Source organism: Centruroides sculpturatus, unplaced genomic scaffold (assembly GCF_000671375.1).
Source record: "Centruroides sculpturatus isolate CEXI.00-Female unplaced genomic scaffold, Cexi_2.0 scaffold136, whole genome shotgun sequence".
Taxonomy (NCBI): Eukaryota; Metazoa; Arthropoda; class Arachnida; order Scorpiones; family Buthidae; genus Centruroides; species Centruroides sculpturatus.
The window spans coordinates 702,351-721,205 of record NW_019384534.1 but is presented as its reverse complement, the minus strand read 5'-3'; the positions used below and the strand labels follow the sequence as shown (position 1 = coordinate 721,205).

At 28.0% G+C, this 18,855-nt stretch overlaps 1 protein-coding gene across 1 annotated transcript in view; it reads right to left on the bottom strand.

The window, feature by feature from the left end:
- LOC111623145 (E3 ubiquitin-protein ligase SHPRH-like) overlaps nt 1–18,855 on the bottom strand; it is an 81,801-nt gene that overhangs the window by 11,363 nt on the left and 51,583 nt on the right. Inside the window, exons 11-21 of the mRNA XM_023365629.1 lie at nt 18,073–18,246; nt 16,094–16,176; nt 13,952–14,046; nt 13,212–13,863; nt 12,641–12,836; nt 12,378–12,479; nt 11,163–11,351; nt 9,248–9,391; nt 5,980–6,081; nt 3,405–3,476; nt 2,390–2,575 (exon numbers count right to left, since the gene is read on the bottom strand). Coding sequence (XP_023221397.1) covers nt 2,390–2,575; nt 3,405–3,476; nt 5,980–6,081; nt 9,248–9,391; nt 11,163–11,351; nt 12,378–12,479; nt 12,641–12,836; nt 13,212–13,863; nt 13,952–14,046; nt 16,094–16,176; nt 18,073–18,246 — 1,995 coding nt within the window. The remainder of the gene's footprint in view (nt 1–2,389; nt 2,576–3,404; nt 3,477–5,979; nt 6,082–9,247; nt 9,392–11,162; nt 11,352–12,377; nt 12,480–12,640; nt 12,837–13,211; nt 13,864–13,951; nt 14,047–16,093; nt 16,177–18,072; nt 18,247–18,855) is intronic.

The window sequence follows — 18,855 nt, the reverse complement described above, 5'->3', positions numbered from 1 at the left end:
CACTGAAGCAAAGGCACTGAAGCAAAGGCAAAATCAATGCTTTGATTTTGCCTTTGCTTCAGTGGTTTTTAGTGACAATATGCTGTCAGTTCATAGTAGTCCATGCTTTTCTGTCATGTCACTACTACAAATGAAGCTGATGTCGGGGCACTAATTACAAGACATACAGTTGTCACTAGTGTATAAAAATTTGTCTGCTAGAAGTACAGGATTCTACAATGAGGTTTCTATTTGTTTCTGGTTGGTGAGCAAAGATGTCTTTGATTGTGTGACAAGAATAAACAGCTGCAATCATCTCTCTTTTCTGGTGATCTAGAGTCTGCCGGTCTTCACATATCCATTGCACCAACACATCTCAAAATCAAAATGGTCATTCTACTTCCCTTGGTTTGATGGAGTTTGACAAAGGCCGAACCATTAGCCATCAGTAATGTTTTTGTTTGACTGTGTCTTACAAGCATGCCAAGCATTTGAAGACTTCTAAACAACAAACACCAAAAGCTTTAAACATAGCAAGCCCCTGCAAGCTTTTTTTTGTAGGATAATGGAGTGTACAATTTTAAGCACCTGGGACATTATCTGACACAAAATCAAATCACAAGTGTAATAATATATATATTTTTTCTTCTATTACTTCATTTCCAAAAAAAAGCAACTGTGTTCAATATAATCATCCAATCAAAATTCTAGTAATTCTAAAATCATCATATAATAAATATATACACTACTCAAAAACCTTTTAAACTGCAGCCAAATTTATTATCAATTTCAAACGTTTTCGGTCATCTTTAATGAAATTGATAATAAATTTGGCTGCAGTTTGAAAGGTTTTTGAGTAGTGTATCCTTATTACGAAATGCAGTCTATGAAGAGATAATAAATATACATTTACCAAAACTAAATTAATTTATTGAATTGATGTGCAAGATCAATGCATAGCCATTACTGCTTTAAAGATTCAAAATAGCTCCTATATTAAATTGGAGGCAAACATTTTCAAAATTTCTCTCGGCTTCGGACTGAAGTTCAATTCACAAGAGAAAAAAATCCGAAACCGGAAGAACTCTCAGAAACATTTGCGGATGTCTAATTTAGAACATCTTAACCAAGGGGTTGTTTTGAACTTTAAAATTAACAAGAAAAAGCAAAAATATGTTTATTCAATTTACCTACTATTACAGTAAAAAAGTGCAGATTTCAAAGTTGTTTTAATTGAAATAAAAGATTCATTTTTCTACCTTTTATTCAAGTTTGTAAAACAAGACATATTATCTGAAATTGAAATATTATCTGAATGTGAAAGTTAAACTTTCACATTCAGATAATATTTCAGTAAAATGAAAATTTGGTTTCAATTTTAATACGATACTCTCTAAGATAGCTTGCCAAATTATTTAAATAATCAACTCCATTCTTTAGCTCTCCATTGCCATTCTATAAATCAGGCAGCAAAATGAGATACCAATCATAAAATTAAACTATAATTTCGCTAATTTTTTAATATTAAAATATAAGTACCAATATATTGTTAATCAGCTGGATATTTCCAAATAAATGAAACTGAAAGAATAACCTATTACATTCAATTTCTTTATCCATAATGGTAAACAGATGTATAATGGCAGTTCATATTTATATTTTGCAACCAGAATTAAATTTGTATCTTTTTCATAATTCCAGATCTGATTTTACTTTTTAAGTACATGGTTGAGAACAATTCATCATTTGAAAGGTTGTAATCACAAGTTTTTAATTCACAATAGATGTTTGATGTGGATTTTCCTTTGAGATCATTCAAATGTCGAGGATAATCTGTCTTGGACCAAATCTAGCATAGAGTGCAGTATCGATTGTGTTGACAACTGTAGTAATTCTTGTGCTTAATTCTAGCAAATTGTATGGCATTGGTGACACAAAGACACTATCAGTGACATACCCTCCAAGAAAACACCACACAAGGTTAGTTCTTCTGACCTCGATGCATAAAGTCTAATCCATTTTCAGGCAACTGTTTCCACCTATCGAGCATTTGGAGAACTAAGGACCCAGTTGTACACAATTTCAAGAACTTGTGATTACAACCTTTTAAATGATTTATTGTTCTTTTATTGGATGTATGCCTATTTTTGTTTATTTATTTATTTTACTACGTCTATCCTGTTGGTGCTAAGAATCTTTTTCTTCTGTACCCATCACCAGAGAGTGAGGGGATGGAGCCCAATATATCTCAGATCCCTCAGAGCAATAATTGGTTCAGCCATCAACTATTACTAATCATTGTATAATATATTTCATAAATAAAATCAGACCAAAAATTATAAATAGCTTTGTGCATTTGTTAAAATAAATGAGTCATATATTTATCTAATTGAACATAAATATTCCTTACCTTAACGGGAATTTGTGATTCGTCATTATTTTCCTCAATATTAACAAATGATATTTCTGCATGAGAAGTTAACTGTCTACAGACCGGACACCTGACGGAGCGATTACGTCCTGGTGTAGAATAATTAGAGATCATCAAATGGATGCAACTTACACAGAAACAATGTCCACACTGCAGCACGTTCCACTATAAGAATATGTAAAGCAAAATTTGTGTACAATAATTATTTAACATGAATTAATTTAGATAAACCGAGTAAAACTACACACTACTGGATATCTTCCAGACAATCTCAAGAAATACATCTCTCTGCTTTCTTTGAGATCCAAGCAAAATATTTCCTTAAATTCTAGTAATTTCAGACTTACTAGCCCATCCTCAGGGGTACCAAATTTTCATGATACATTTATCACGCCACATTACTCACTATCTTCTCTCTAATTTAAGAAATATTGCCTTTGTGATTTCCAAGAAAGCAGTGGTGTATGTGTTGCTTATAAACTATAAATTCTTTCTTGAAAATTGATGTCAATGAAAATGAAATGAGTATTAAATTTTTTTAAATTAAAATTGTATTTTTTAATATTGTTAAACATTAATGTAAATGTTATAGCATATTTCCTTGATTCTAAAGATACACTTTTTCATCCATTTTTCCAGGGCCAAATAAAGATGCACCTTACATTTGCAATGTAAGACAACCAGAAATCATTGTAAGTAAACTATATGACAAGTTATGCACCAATAATAAGCATTTTTGGCTATACTTTGAACTGTTGTATTAATTTAAATGAGCACTTTGACTTCCTGTAGCAAGTACTCTTTTTTTGAAGTTTAAAATGTGCATTTTATCAATGTTACAATGCAGTGTTAAAAGTTATTGTGCATTCAAAAGAGCATAGAAATATACTGGAATATTTTGTGGCATTTGTACTATCTTTCTAACTTGTTGCTTTATAATGTTTAAAAATGTATGTAACACATTTGAAAACATTATAATTAGAAATATACCCACCTGAATTCCCAAAACATGACGACAGACAGGACATGTGTCGGGATTCGATCCACCCTTGCATCCAAAATCAGCCTGAAAAACATGTAATATAGATAAATAACAATGAAATGTTAAATCATAAAAACAAATATATATATTCATTTTTTAAAGTATTAACTGTTTGAAATAAGCATTATCAATAACAACAACATCATATGCCTTGAGGACATTATTCAGATATAAGTGGAAGTAATTCAATAGTGTGGTAGGCCATGATCATTTTTATACTAATTTATGGCCATTGTTTTAGACAATATACAAATGCTAAGGTCCTTCTAAACATTCTGGATAATTTTATGTTATAGCAGAACTTTGCGAAAAAGTCTCTATTCTAATCAACAAGTAATAAAAAATAATTCTCTATTTCTTTAACAAAAATCTGCTTTACCAATTACTTCAGCTTCTCTTGTCTATCTTTACTGTAAATGAGAGCTTGCAAAATGATGTAAAATCTTGCGATGTTATTACTTTGAAATGACAAACTCGATTACGTACTTGTAAGAAGGCTATCTTATAGACACACAATACAAGTATACATTGAAAAGAACTGTATACTTTATTAAATGATTAAGTTTGTTTGTGTAAGGTAAATGGTGACTATGTTTATTCAAAATTTACCTTTAGTCTAATATGCTAATACACAATTAATCCTCGGTAATTTTAAAAAATCACAATATCTAAAAATTTGACTATAATAAAACAAAATCTTACCTTTGCTAAATTTTGTAAGTAAAATAATTGCCCCAATTTCTTTCTCAAGTCACTCTTAGAGACGGCTAATTCGCTCATCAATTTTAAGCGAGTGAATTCTACCTAGACAACAAAAATTTAATTGTTATAATAATCTGTGAAAAATCTATTTATTAAAAACAATAAAAATATAACATGATATAATTTAATAATACATTAGTTGCTCTTCCTGAGCTATTCAAAAAGACTAAAAAAAATTAATGGTTAATTAGCTCTTCTATTAATAATAAAGAACCATTGAAAGAATTGAAGTGATTGTTTTATTTTTTAAATTACTCTCCTTTTAGGGTTTTGGTTGTTTTATATACATTTTTCAGATAACTGACAAATCCCCTGTCAGATATAACAAGAAAATTAATGGTGTTTGAAAATTTATACAGAAAAACTATTCACTAAATAAATAATATAAATAAAGACAATTATTATATTTAACTTTTAAAGTCATTAAAATCAGAAATTTTTTAATTTACTGTCTAACCTCATTACAACAGAATGACAAGAACTGTGATGTCCGACAATGCCAATTGCCCATTTTATCCAAGGATGCACTTGGTCAACTATAAAATGAAACTTACATATGATTTGATAAGAGAGATGATCTCTATTATGATAAATACAAGAGAAACAAAAACTGTTAATACTTCCAAACAGAAAAATTTACGTTCCCAATAGGAAGTAGTGCACGTGTTGTTAGTTGTATTGACAAATAGTAATAGTCANATACAGTGGTACCTCAGGTTACGAACGCCCCAGCATACGAAATTTTCAGGATACGACATGAAATTCGAACATATTTTTGCTCCACGATACGAACAAAAACTCACCATACGACGTTACATTAGTTCGCATTTTTCATTTGTTTTTTCTTACTACAGTTATTTTTTTAAATATATTACTTGGCTTTAATTTGAGTATGTTTTTCGCGTTGGAACGAATTATTTGGTTTTACATGTAATCGTATGGGAAAAGATGATCCACCTTACGACATTTTCATGATACGATCTCAGTTTCGGGACGGATTAATTTCGTATCCTGAGGTACCACTGTATTTATTTTGTTTGTACAAAATAAAAAAATAATTTTTAACGATACAATAGTCTTTGTTAGGCTTAACATCGACGAAAATTTAATGCAACGACACGCAATGGAGAAAAATTTCAACATTGAATACGTTAAACTATTTTTTCGTATGTAAATCAGTTATCCGAAATATCAGTTATCCGGACAACCCCAGCCCCAATTGATTCGGAAAATCGACGTTCTACTGTAATTCAATAGTGTGGTAGGCCATGATCATTTTTATACTAATTTATGGCCATTGTTTTAGACAATATACAAATGCTAAGGTCCTTCTAAACATTCTGGATAATTTTATGTTATAGCAGAACTTTGCGAAAAAGTCTCTATTCTAATCAACAAGTAATAAATAATTCTCTATTTCTTTAACAAAAATCTGCTTTACCAATTACTTCAGCTTCTCTTGTCTATCTTTACTGTAAATGAGAGCTTGCAAAATGATGTAAAATCTTGCAATGTTATAGACTTTGAAATGACAAACTCGATTATGTACTTGTAAGAAGGCTATCTTATAAACACACAATACAAGTATACATTGAAAAGAACTGTATACTTTATTAAATGATTAAGTTTGTTTGTGTAAGGTAAATGGTGACTATGTTTATTCAAAATTTACTTTTAGTCTAATATGCTAATACACAATTAATCCTCGGTAATTTTAAAAAATCACAATATCTAAAAATTTGACTATAATAAAACAAAATCTTACCTTTGCTAAATTTTGTAAGTAAAATAATTGTCCCAATTTCTTTCTCAAGTCGCTCTTAGAGACGGCTAATTCGCTCATCAATTTTAAGCGAGTGAATTCTACCTAGACAACAAAAATTTAATTGTTATAATAATCTGTGAAAAATCTATTTATTAAAAACAATAAAAATATAACATGATATAATTTAATAATACATTAGTTGCTCTTCCTGAGCTATTCAAAAAGACTAAAAAAAATTAATGGTTAATTAGCTCTTCTATTAATAATAAAGAACCATTGAAAGAATTGAAGTGATTGTTTTATTTTTTAAATTACTCTCCTTTTAGGGTTTTGGTTGTTTTATATACATTTTTCAGATAACTGACAAATCCCCTGTCAGATATAACAAGAAAATTAATGGTGTTTGAAAATTTATACAGAAAAACTATTCACTAAATAAATAATATAAATAAAGACAATTATTATATTTAACTTTTAAAATCATTAAAATCAGAAATTATTTAATTTACTGTCAAACCTCATTACAACAGAATGACAAGAACTGTGATGTCCGACAATGCCAACTGCCCATTTTATCCAAGGATGCACTTGGTCAACTATAAAATGAACCTTACATATGATTTGATAAGAGAGATGATCTCTATTATGATAAATACAAGAGAAACAAAAACTGTTAATACTTCCAAACAGAAAAATTTACGTTCCCAANTACATTAGATGCTCTTCCTGAGCTATTCAAAAAGACTAAAAAAAAATTAATGGTTAATTATCTCTTCTATTAATAATAAAGAACCATTGAAAGATAACTGATAAATCCCCTGTCAGATATAACAAGAAAATTAATGCTGCTTGAAAATTTATATAGAAAAACTATTCACTAAATAAATAATATAAATAAAGACAATTATTATATTTAACTTTTAAAGTCATTAAAATCAGAAATTTTTTAATTTACTGTCTAACCTCATTACAACAGAATGACAAGAACTGTGATGTCCGACAATGCCAATTGCCCATTTTATCCAAGGATGCACTTGGTCAACTATAAAATGAAACTTACATATGATTTGATAAGAGAGATGATCTCTATTATGATAAATACAAGAGAAACAAAAACTGTTAATACTTCCAAACAGAAAAAATTTACGTTCCTAATCGGAAGTAGTGCATGTGTTGTTAGTTGTATTGACAAATAGTAATAGTCAAAACAGCATTTGTAATTCAATTCTCATCAATCAATTCTTAACTAATGATTTAATTTTTATATGGATTATGTAACTTCAAAAAAGATGTACAAATTATTGTAAGTTTCATTATTTCTCTTAACTGTTTAATCACTATTTTCATATAAGAATACATCTTGATTTTGCCTCAAAATACATGTTTATGAAAAAAATATCAAGATATTTTTAAAATTTCATCAGTAATTGGCTGATAAGTTTTTATGCATTTACCACTGGATATTAAATTAGATTTCTTATCAAAAGTGGTAGTATTTAACCCCATTGTAAGTTAAAGAGTATGTGCATGTTATAACTTTAATAAAGTTTGTTAAAGTATAAAAGTATATATAACAGATATGTTCCTTTAATTAACTCTGTGTACCGTTAGTCTCTGTGGATCTCTTTCTGCTATTGTTCTGCAGGTCCTCATTTGACTGGTTTCCCAGTTTTGCTTCAGGCTGTGTTTTATTGTAATGACACAGAAGAGGTATATTTCTAAATTTATAAATTAAACTGGAATCATTTGTTAATTACTCAAGTGAGATATAATCTGGTATCATTTATTTTTCGAAAGTTTTTACAGTTACAAATAAATAAAAATAAATGTTTTTCGTATTTAAATAATATAATCTGAAATATCTTCATTATTTACTGTTGTTGTACTGCCCTAATCATCTTTAAACTTGATTGAATTCAAATATTTGAACCCAATTACCCAAGGCAACATGTAGTCTGTAAAATTTTGTTTTGATATCTTTTTTTTTCAAACCAATTCATTGAAGACAGGCAAGTTCTTTCTAAAAGGGTTTGCCATTAGTATGAAAATGTAGCAAACAGTTTCTCACTTTATGGAAGAAGGTATTCCAAAATCAACATTGTACAATAGATTGTCAAGATATGAGATTCAGATATGCTAAATGTGAAAAAATGTCTGGTTATACAATTTCTAAGTAAAACAAGAACTTGGAGAAGCGAGCAAAGCAACCGATTGTGAAAAACCCAAATATGTCGGTACCAAAATCCGAAATGACTATTTGTGAAATATCAAAAGGTTATTTAAACCTAATAAAAGTGGAGAAGTAGGGATTTAAAGTTAAATAAAAAAGTGTGCACCTCTCTATATTGAGAATCAAAAATCAAGCCAAAATGGCCTGTCAAAACATCATTGAACAATAGTACCATTAACGTCTAAAATTCTTGTACTTTTTAATCTTACAACTTGACAAACATAGGACTTATCATACAGGAGTGTAACACATTCTTGTATGATAAGTTCTGCATTTTTCAAGCTGTGAGATTTAATAAGTACAACAATTGAATAGGACAAGAGGCTTTGAACACATTTTAAATTCTCATCCTTAATGAGAAAACCTACCTAGCGGCTGATCCGAACAACACATCTAGAAGAAAGCTGCTGTGAAAAATTCTCCATTTTGAATGGAAAAAGATTTAAGCCAAAAAAGAAATTTTTTAGAAAATATATGACGTGAGAAGCTATTGATGAAAATGAAATATATCAGAGTCATACATCTTGGAAGGCACTATGAATGAAGAGATACTCAAAAGAGTGTAAAGAACAGGCCAATTCTCTTCATTGCTAGATGCAATGTCTTGTTTTTTCCTGGCATGGCTACCTCACATTAACTCATCTGCTATTTCTTTGATATAAAGGTTGAAAACATCATTTTAGATTTGTTTAAAAATCAGTTTAAAAAGAGAACAATGTGACAAATGTTCAGTTGATTTGAAAAGTTTCAAGTTTTATGTAAACAAGAACATTCAAAAAGATCTTGAGCTACCAAAAACAAAAATTTGGAAAGTACTGACAAATAAAATGTCTAAAGAGTGGCACAACATATTTAAGAACATGAGAAAGTGTCTTAGAAACAGGTATACAAACATTTTTTGAACCCTTAAATAAAATTTGATTGAATTTGGTCCATTAGTTTTAGAAAAATTTTTAACCTAAAATTATTCTGGCTATATATTCGGTAGCATATCGCTATCACAAATTAATTATAAATTAATAAATCTTTAAAAATTACCTCTTCTTTTTCTAAAATGTAAGGTACAGGTATCTCCGGTTGTGGCTCATTATTGTATCTTACTCGAAATCGCAATGTGGCCATGTCTAATTCATCTATTGCTGACGCGTGATCCCTGATTTGCATCCATACGGCTCTTAACGCCTATAAGACATTAAAATGATTAATAATGAGTACATTAATAAATTTAAAGCAAAATAATTATTATAAAAGTAAATGACTATTTATAGATGTGTGAAAAATAATTAAATATTTCTCTTTATCTGATTCTGTATTAGATTCTATAAAATAAGAAAACCTTTATATAATTTTATTTTCGTCTTTTTGTTTGAAGAACAATTTGAGGATTTTCTCCTCATTGTCATCAGTTAACTATCTCATTTACTAATAAAATTAATTCAATTTCATCTCAAATTTTAAAAAATGTACAAATTAATCATCATAAAAATATATTACCATATTTCCTTGAATAAAGTCCTGGTTAAAAAGCATGGTAAACATGTTGAAGTGGCTGGCGAGGTGGCTTAGTTTAACTAGAATTTACCTCTTCAAATTGTCTAGAGTCAGACAGCATTTTCTATTCCAAGGTTCACAAGACCATTTTTGGAAATCAAATTACACATATTGTCAATAATTGAGCATAGGAAAGTCGTGATTGAGTTCACAAGTCTGGAGTTTATCAAACAAGGAAATTAGAAATGCTTGAGTTGGAAATGGTGAGTTTGAACCAGATAGTCAAGATCCAGATTCTGACAACATTGAAACAGATATGAATGACAACATAATAACCAAATTGAAAGACACTGGATCAGATTAACTATGAAAACAATAATTACTTCATATGTTATTGATTGTATTTATAGGTTACAGCTAGAAATGGTTTTGATAGTTTGGAAAACGTACAAGTAATTGAGATATTTCTTTCAATTTTTACAAACTTGTAAAGTAATAAACCCTAACCTTGAAAAAAAACCTGAGATATCAAATAAACCATGGGGATAATCAAGGAAATATAGTATTATGACAACAATACTTTAGTTTTCACATTTCTTTTGCAAATTTAATTCGCGAACAATTATTTTATTGCAACATCATCACAATGCTGGGCTGCAATTTTTAATCATATTTTTAATTAATTTAATTTAAAATATATGTTCTCCATTTCAAATTAATAGTGTCTTGGCCCCATACATCATACTTTTCCTGTTAGCAATAAAGTTATGCTGGTCATCTAACTCCTTTCAGGAGAAAATATTTGAATTGAAATAATGAGACTTCCAGTGCACACTGGAAGTTTCTATATAGTTAATTGGGGCCTCCTGCCCTAAGTTTTCCATATCTGTTCTTGATTTTTGTCCATCTAATAATTTTTCGAGATTAAGGAAGGGCAGATTGATGACAGTGGGAATTATAGCTGTACAATTTTTTCAAATTTCAAAGCCCAATTAATTATTCAAGTACTTTCAAGTTTAACTGTTTGTCATAAACATAATATATAATCCTATTGAATTCCTAAAAACAGACCATTGGGACAAAAAGTTCTTTGCAACTGCTGAATCTAGGTCTTGGCCTCGGAACAGCACTTCTTTACTATCAGATTAATTGCTGCATTGTCAATATTTCTAATGAGTGACTTCAAGAAAGGAGCAAGATTGAATTCAATTCCCCTCTCAAACAATAAAAACTATCAATAATAATGAAATAAAGCATACCAATTTCAGACAGAGAAGAGGGAATGCTTCCTAATGAATTCCTATTGAAAGTAATCAATTCGTATTTTATAATTTTGTAAGTTTTATGCTCTACTAAAACATTTACTTTAATGTTTTAGAATTAATTCAGTTAATAATTTTCAAAAAGAATACAATAATAAATGAAGTAGTCATTTAGAACAGATTATTATAAATTTACTTACTCTAAATTCCTTTTTTAAAGCTTCAAATAATTTGATATGAAGATTTCCATCTTGTATTATAACTCCTTTAACTTTAAAACAACATAGTCCAAATTTAATTAATATTTTAAAAAATAAATTAAAATAAATAATTAACAGTTTGAAATATTTTCTATAATTTACTCTCATGTTGACTGTTGAGAATATATTCTCTCACAAGAGAATTTTTTTTAAGATATTTGTCTGAATATGATGGATTAATCAGTTATGTTTGTGATGTTTTCATAGTCTTACCAATCACTTCTAATCTCTGATAGATTTGAGTCTCTGTAGTCTCTTTAAGAGTATAAACGTTTTTCTTTTAACCATTTATACTCCTAAAGAGAATACAGAGATTCAAATTAACAGAACCCGTCCGTCTCACATCTCAAAATACTATGTAAATAGTTACATAGTATTTTGAGTTGCCAGATGGTCGGGTTCTCTTATTATACATTTTGACACAATTTAAATGCATAAATATTTTAATAGTTTCTTCAAGTGATATTATAAACTACTAGAAATATAGATTTGCTTTACAAAATTTTTCATTTAAATATTTTAAAATTTATTACAAGTGTTCTTTGCTTTACTCAAATTTTAATTCAGTGAAAATGTTCATCTAGAGACAAGTAAAAATTCAAAGCTCTAGATAGAACCATTTTACATGGAAAAAATTTCTTTACCATAATTTATAAGTTTATATTCGTCTTTTGTTCTTTTTTTCTATTTATAAACTTAATAATGCTTTAATATAGTATTTATATATATCATTATTATTATTATATTATTATATACTTTTTCAGGATGTATTGTGGTGNAATCAACAAATAATAAATAATTCTCTATTTCTTTAACAAAAATCTGCTTTACCAATTACTTCAGCTTCTCTTGTCTATCTTTACTGTAAATGAGAGCTTGCAAAATGATGTAAAATCTTGCAATGTTATAGACTTTGAAATGACAAACTCGATTATGTACTTGTAAGAAGGCTATCTTATAAACACACAATACAAGTATACATTGAAAAGAACTGTATACTTTATTAAATGATTAAGTTTGTTTGTGTAAGGTAAATGGTGACTATGTTTATTCAAAATTTACTTTTAGTCTAATATGCTAATACACAATTAATCCTCGGTAATTTTAAAAAATCACAATATCTAAAAATTTGACTATAATAAAACAAAATCTTACCTTTGCTAAATTTTGTAAGTAAAATAATTGTCCCAATTTCTTTCTCAAGTCGCTCTTAGAGACGGCTAATTCGCTCATCAATTTTAAGCGAGTGAATTCTACCTAGACAACAAAAATTTAATTGTTATAATAATCTGTGAAAAATCTATTTATTAAAAACGATAAAAATATAACATGATATAATTTAATAATACATTAGATGCTCTTCCTGAGCTATTCAAAAAGACTAAAAAAAAAATTAATTATTAAAATGTACCTTAAAACTGTATTAAAATGTTGACATACTTTACTTTATTTTTTCCTACGGGACGTAAATGACAGTCAACGGCAGTGTTAAGATCTGTTGACGAAGGCGTTGCCGAGAGTTTCCTGACCGCAGATGAGAGTTTCTGATAAGAATTCTGCAGATCATCTAACATAGTTGCTATGATATATTGCATTCCATGCACATTATGAAATCTATTAAAATATATTAATAAGTTAGTGTTTATATGTAATTAATATCCGGATAATTCTAAGAGGTGAAATTATAGTCGTATCTAAGCATTTAAGAATTCTTAAATATGACTTTTTTAAAAGAATATACAGAAAATCTGAAATAAAGGATATGTAGATTTATTTAATGTTTGAAAAGAAAAATACATAATTATATGCTATTGAAAACAAAAAACTGCCATTTGAGATCTTGACAGCCACTTAAATAATAAGAAAAATAAATGGATAAATAAATTTGGGTAAGAATTTCTTAAATCAAGTAAAGATATAGAAAGTAGTGCTGGATTCAAACTAATCTTTACATTAAGGATGTCTTTATAAAGTAAATTAAACACTTACTTATGAACTGCAGATAACATTCCAGCAGTCCTGTTTTCAAGAAGATCATCTTTCACTTTCTGTACTAACAAATCATCTTCGTTAAGCATTACACTATGTCTAATAGCTTGATCCCACCAAGGTTCCTTCTGACATACAAATTGAGAACGAATTTCTTTTGCATTAGAAGTAGCCTGGGTTAACTGTTCTTGAGCAGTGGTAACTTGAGACAAACATTTACTTAAATACAAAGAGCGTAATTTTGATGCCTGCTGTAAAAGATTATCATCGTTTAAAGTCCGGCCGACCCCGGGAGGAGGATTAAATTTAGGTTTATTTACAGATGATTCAGTTGAACCATTACTATAATTTTCTATATTTAAATTATTCTCAAAATCTTGATTTTGCAACTTGTCATTTCTGTTGCTAAATTCAAATTGTTTGTTTATGTCGTGAGAAGTCTTTTCTTTTTCTTCAACTTCCGTGGCGTTTTGTATAGTTTGATCGGATTTTCGTCCTTCTAGTATTTCAGCCAAATTATGAAGTGTATGCAATTGCTGAAGCTTATCGGTTTTAATATGAGTCGAGTGATCTTCGACGGACTTCAGCACTTCTCGATATTTTTCTACTGCTTCGACATATTCTTCTCTTATTATGTGAATACCAGCCAAACCTGGAAAATATTTTAATAGTTAATACTTTGTCTCTACATTTATATACAGTTTAAGTTTGATATTAGTTACCATACAAGACTATTTTACCATTTAATGCTGCTATTGATTGTCTATGAGCTTCTTCACATTCAATCTTCACTTTCTTTATTAACGAAGTCAGAATTTCTTCCATGGTTAGTGTACTATTAATAATAATGATAATTATTATAAAATATCTTTGCTCTGTGGCATGTAATCTAATTTTTATAAATAATTAATTAATTACAAAATCTGATAAAATTCTGCAAAAATTTACAAGTATTTATCAGAAAATTTTGTACTTATTATTTACTTTATAAAGTGTGTTGAAATATAAGCAAAATTCTGGTCTTCATATTAGTGTAAAGTAGTCAAATATCCAAGTATTTTTACTTTTTTAATAATGATAAAAGTACTTGCATGCATAAAACTGAATTTACATACCATTAATACTACATTACTCTGAATTTAAGATATGCTGGGACCTTAAAAAAGGATTTCTCAGAAAAAAATTGTATTCGCTTCTGAATATAAACCAGTTTAAAAGAATTTATTAAAGAAAACTGAAATGCCACTTCCTTCATTTAAAAAAAAAAAATAGATTAAACTATAATCGCAAATGAGTAGCCTCAAATGAAAGGTCAACTTTAATGAAAAAAACAGTTGTGTTCCTGAGGTGTGTAAAAGGAAGTAATGAAGGTGTTTATAGTTTTAGTTTCTACTATTTTTTTAATATTAATTTTGTCCTGCACAATGTGTTAATTAATATATTTTTGCTATTTTATAATTGTCCCACTACCCTGGAAATTTTAAAAATGATTTTTTTTTTTACATATTACAGGGGATGATTAACCTCAAATAAAAGATTGACTTCACTGGAAAAAACAGTTGTGTTCCCAAGATGTGTGAAAAAATGTATTGAAGACATTTATAGTTTCTTCTATTTTCTTAAATATTAAAAACTATTTATGCTATGATTTAAATCAGTTTGTATAATAAGATCAAATTATTTTGGTTTTGGTTAAACTTAATTATATGACTGTTATCTAACACTTTTTAGACATGCTTATTTACAAAGGCAGGCTTGGTCAGAATGTGGTCATCATATACAAGGAAAGGTTGGAAATTATACATTTCACTAAAAAAGAGGCATTGTGTCATTTTATAGCAATCACCTTTCCTGTTAAATGTACTGAAGATCTTTTTTATACAAAATTCTTTGTTTTAAAAAATTTTACTTTTTTAAATGTCATGACTAATGTAAACTCTAATAAGAAGCAGTGATTGCCAAGTTGTCTAGTTTGTTGTTTATACATTTCAATGTATGGAAGGTTGCAGTTTCAAGGATCATTACAATTTTCTTTTTTTCTATTTTTTCCTCACATGTATTTTTCACATTTCTCCATTTAAATATCTTTATAGATTGTGCAAGTTTTAAACTGCACATCCATCATTTTTTTTTAACTAATTATTATGCACACTTGTACATAATACTAAAAATTTGGTGGGCAGAAGTAGCCCTTTTGTTTTGAAAAGTGTACAGTTTAAGATTGGTAGAATAAAAACTGTCTTGTTTACAAATAAATTACTCTCTTGCTATAATTTGAAAGTGTGTTTGAAGAAAACTGTTACTAGCAAGTCATTCATGTAGGAAAGTCAAAAAGGGATGATCATTTTGCCAGTGGAGATGTAAAATTTCTAGATAATCAAAGCATACTGTCAAAATTCATAATGTATTGGGAAACAAGTTTGTCGTTAAAAAATGATGTTACTAAAAAATTTATATATTTACAGAATTCTTTTTTTAAAGGTAATTAAAACACAGTATTTATGTAAGTATGCTTATCAGTGTTTCAACGTTTTAACTTATTCAAAATCAATGTACAACGTTATTCTCAGTAAATGACAATCCATTTTCTGTAATAAAATTAATTAAAAAAACCATTACTTAAGATGGAGCAGTTTAAAACTCATTAGATAGGTTAATAGTAATCATTTATACAATTTATAGAGATATTTTAATGGATAAATGTAATAAATACACGCAAGAAAAAATAGAAAAAAGGCAAAATAAAACTGATAAAATAATAAAATAACTGATTTTTATAAATACATCAAAGCATAATGTTGCAAAGTGTCATGTGCACAAACAATGAGTCTCTAATGTAATTATCAATGTATTGAAATTATTTAAGTTTAAATGAGTTTTACCTTTTCTGGATTGGAAGAAATTCTCCTCGCACTGCCTGCGGATGGCAGCAAGCCTGTCTTAATCTTCGAAGAGGGTATAACAACTGAAAATTATTATAACTGTTAGAAATGCAATACTTAAAAATCAAACAGGAATTAATTTATGTTGAAAACTTATGTTAATAAACCTATTTATAGAATTTAAAATGTAATCATCATGAAAGAATTAATGAAAATTAAACTAACAAGCTTTTCTATTCAAAATTATTACTTCGGTGANCTTAAAATAGATTTTTATTAACCATATATTATTTAAAATGCTTTCCTAGTGATAAGTAGATTCGGAGACAGGTAAATTCGACTTACGTCGTTTTTCGACTTACGTCGTTTTCCTGGAACCAATTACCGACGTAAGGCGAGGTATACCTGTATACTATAAATCCATAACATTATAGAATCAGTAAAAAAAAAAATAATAATAAAAAAACACCAAGGTAAGAATTGTGCTTTCTTCCAGAGCCTTATAATCAACTGCAAATGTCCTTAAATGAAAGTCATTTTTCATTTATTGAAATTTCCCAAAAGTAAAAATCAGATGTTCAAAGACTCTAGCAAGACCTTCATTTGGGATTTGTATAAGGGCATTTTGCAGTTAGCTTAATGGCTTACGACAAAATGATGTTAAGCAATAGAATTTTAAAAGGTACTTTGTTTAATAATAAATTTCATTTCATTTTAATGTGTAACATCTGAAGATCATTTGCACTATCAGTATAATTTTCAACATGCTAAATGATAATGTTTTAATAGTACATCATAGTAAATTTTGTCACAATGATGTAGTCTGTAATGTAATTTTCGTGTTTAAATAAGNAAAATGTAATCATCATGAAAGAATTAATGAAAATTAAACTAACAAGCTTTTCTATTCAAAATTATTACTTCGGTGAAGGCTATAGCTCTCCAACATTAATTATTTTAATAAAAACTGAAGAACAAATGAAATATTTGTATCTTTATATATATATATATATATATATATATATATTTTAATGCTGAATTTTACCTATGTTATCTTAATAATTTCATGAGACAATTTAATCATGTATAAATAATACACCAAACTTAAAAATCATTTGCTAAATACTTAAGCTTAGGAGTTATAGCCAATTGAACTTCAATGATAAAATTACCTTTGAAGTTCTATGGGCTATAACTCTCATATATTTTAAAATCAATTATTGAAATTACAATTACTCAATACTTAACATTTAATTATTAACAGTAGAATTAATATAGCCCAATATAATCCAGCAATTGTTTGGCTTTAATCTAACAGTCAAGTTTATAGATGTTTATATTTGTATTAAATACAGTAATTTAGACTAAGGCTGCCATCTCAAATTAATTTCAATAATTCATTATAAATATCTATAAGTAAAGATTAACTCTCACAAATCAAACAGGTATTTCACCAGTTATGTTATTTAAGTATCTGAGTTAATCTTTGCCTCTAGACATATGGTTAAATTGTAATTTTACAATTTAAAATTAAAAATTGACAATTCTAGATAACTTAAATGTCTAAAATTGTCAATTTTACCAATTAAAAATCTGATATAACTCACAGTAAAATTTATTGTATAAAGAAACTTTTCTTAACAAAGTATTATAATTCACAAAGCGCTATTCATTATATAAATAAATGTATATTTCTAATTTATAATTAATTGATGGCCAAAGCAGTAAAGGTATCAGCCTGCTATTCAAAATCTAAATTTTTAGAGGTGGGTTGATCAAAAGATGTTGGATTCTATCCTTTACCATCTAGTTACCCCTAATGCAAATCTAATTGAATCTGTAATGGAAATTTAAAAAAAAAGACCTTCTTAGTGCCTGTAGGATAGAAAGAGTTAAGAAAAGTCAAAATGTAATTAATTGTTTAAAATGATATGCCAAAAATCTCATGTTTCATGCATGTATACATTCGAACAAATTACCTGCATCGATGAATGCCTGTCCAGCGAAGATAATTTAATATCTAAGTTACGAAATTTGTTAATTTTTCTCATTGCTTCCTGCGAACATTCTTGGTGTTGTCTAAAGTAGAAATGGTCTTCGACTGGAGAAAATGATAACCAATGAACCTTTACCTCCTGTTCCGGAATTCCGAGCTAAAACAGAATATAAAAATTATATTATAAATAAATTATTAAATATAAAGAATAAGTTAGCAGCATAATCTACAATTATTTTACATTTACACTTTTTATTGTATAATCTGTATTTAAAATTATTTACATGATAAGTCAGTGATAATTAGACTTCAAGATTATTTTATAAGTTTTAAACAACATTAATGCCTAATTCTGATTATTTGATAAGCATTATCCTAAATGTTTATCATGTTAGGATTAAGTACAGACAATCAATCAATTCTTATCTAAATCTATTTCGTTAATCCTACTACTATAAACTTTAAAAACTATAAAAGAAAAAAAAATATATTATTTTTTTGAAATAATTTCTATTTTAAAAACATCCTTTAAGTATACAAGTACAGGCATACCTCGACTTACGTCGGTTTCGAGTTACGTCGTTCCCGATTATACGTCGCTTGTTAAAAAAGTATATGGAAAAATAAAAATCAAGTTTAAGTCATTTTATTCGACTTTACGTCTGTCCGCCACAAATATTGAAGTCGTAATATCACTAGATAAACGTTTAAAGCACATAAAATCATATTAAAATATATACAAGTATGTACTGTATTTACAGTACAC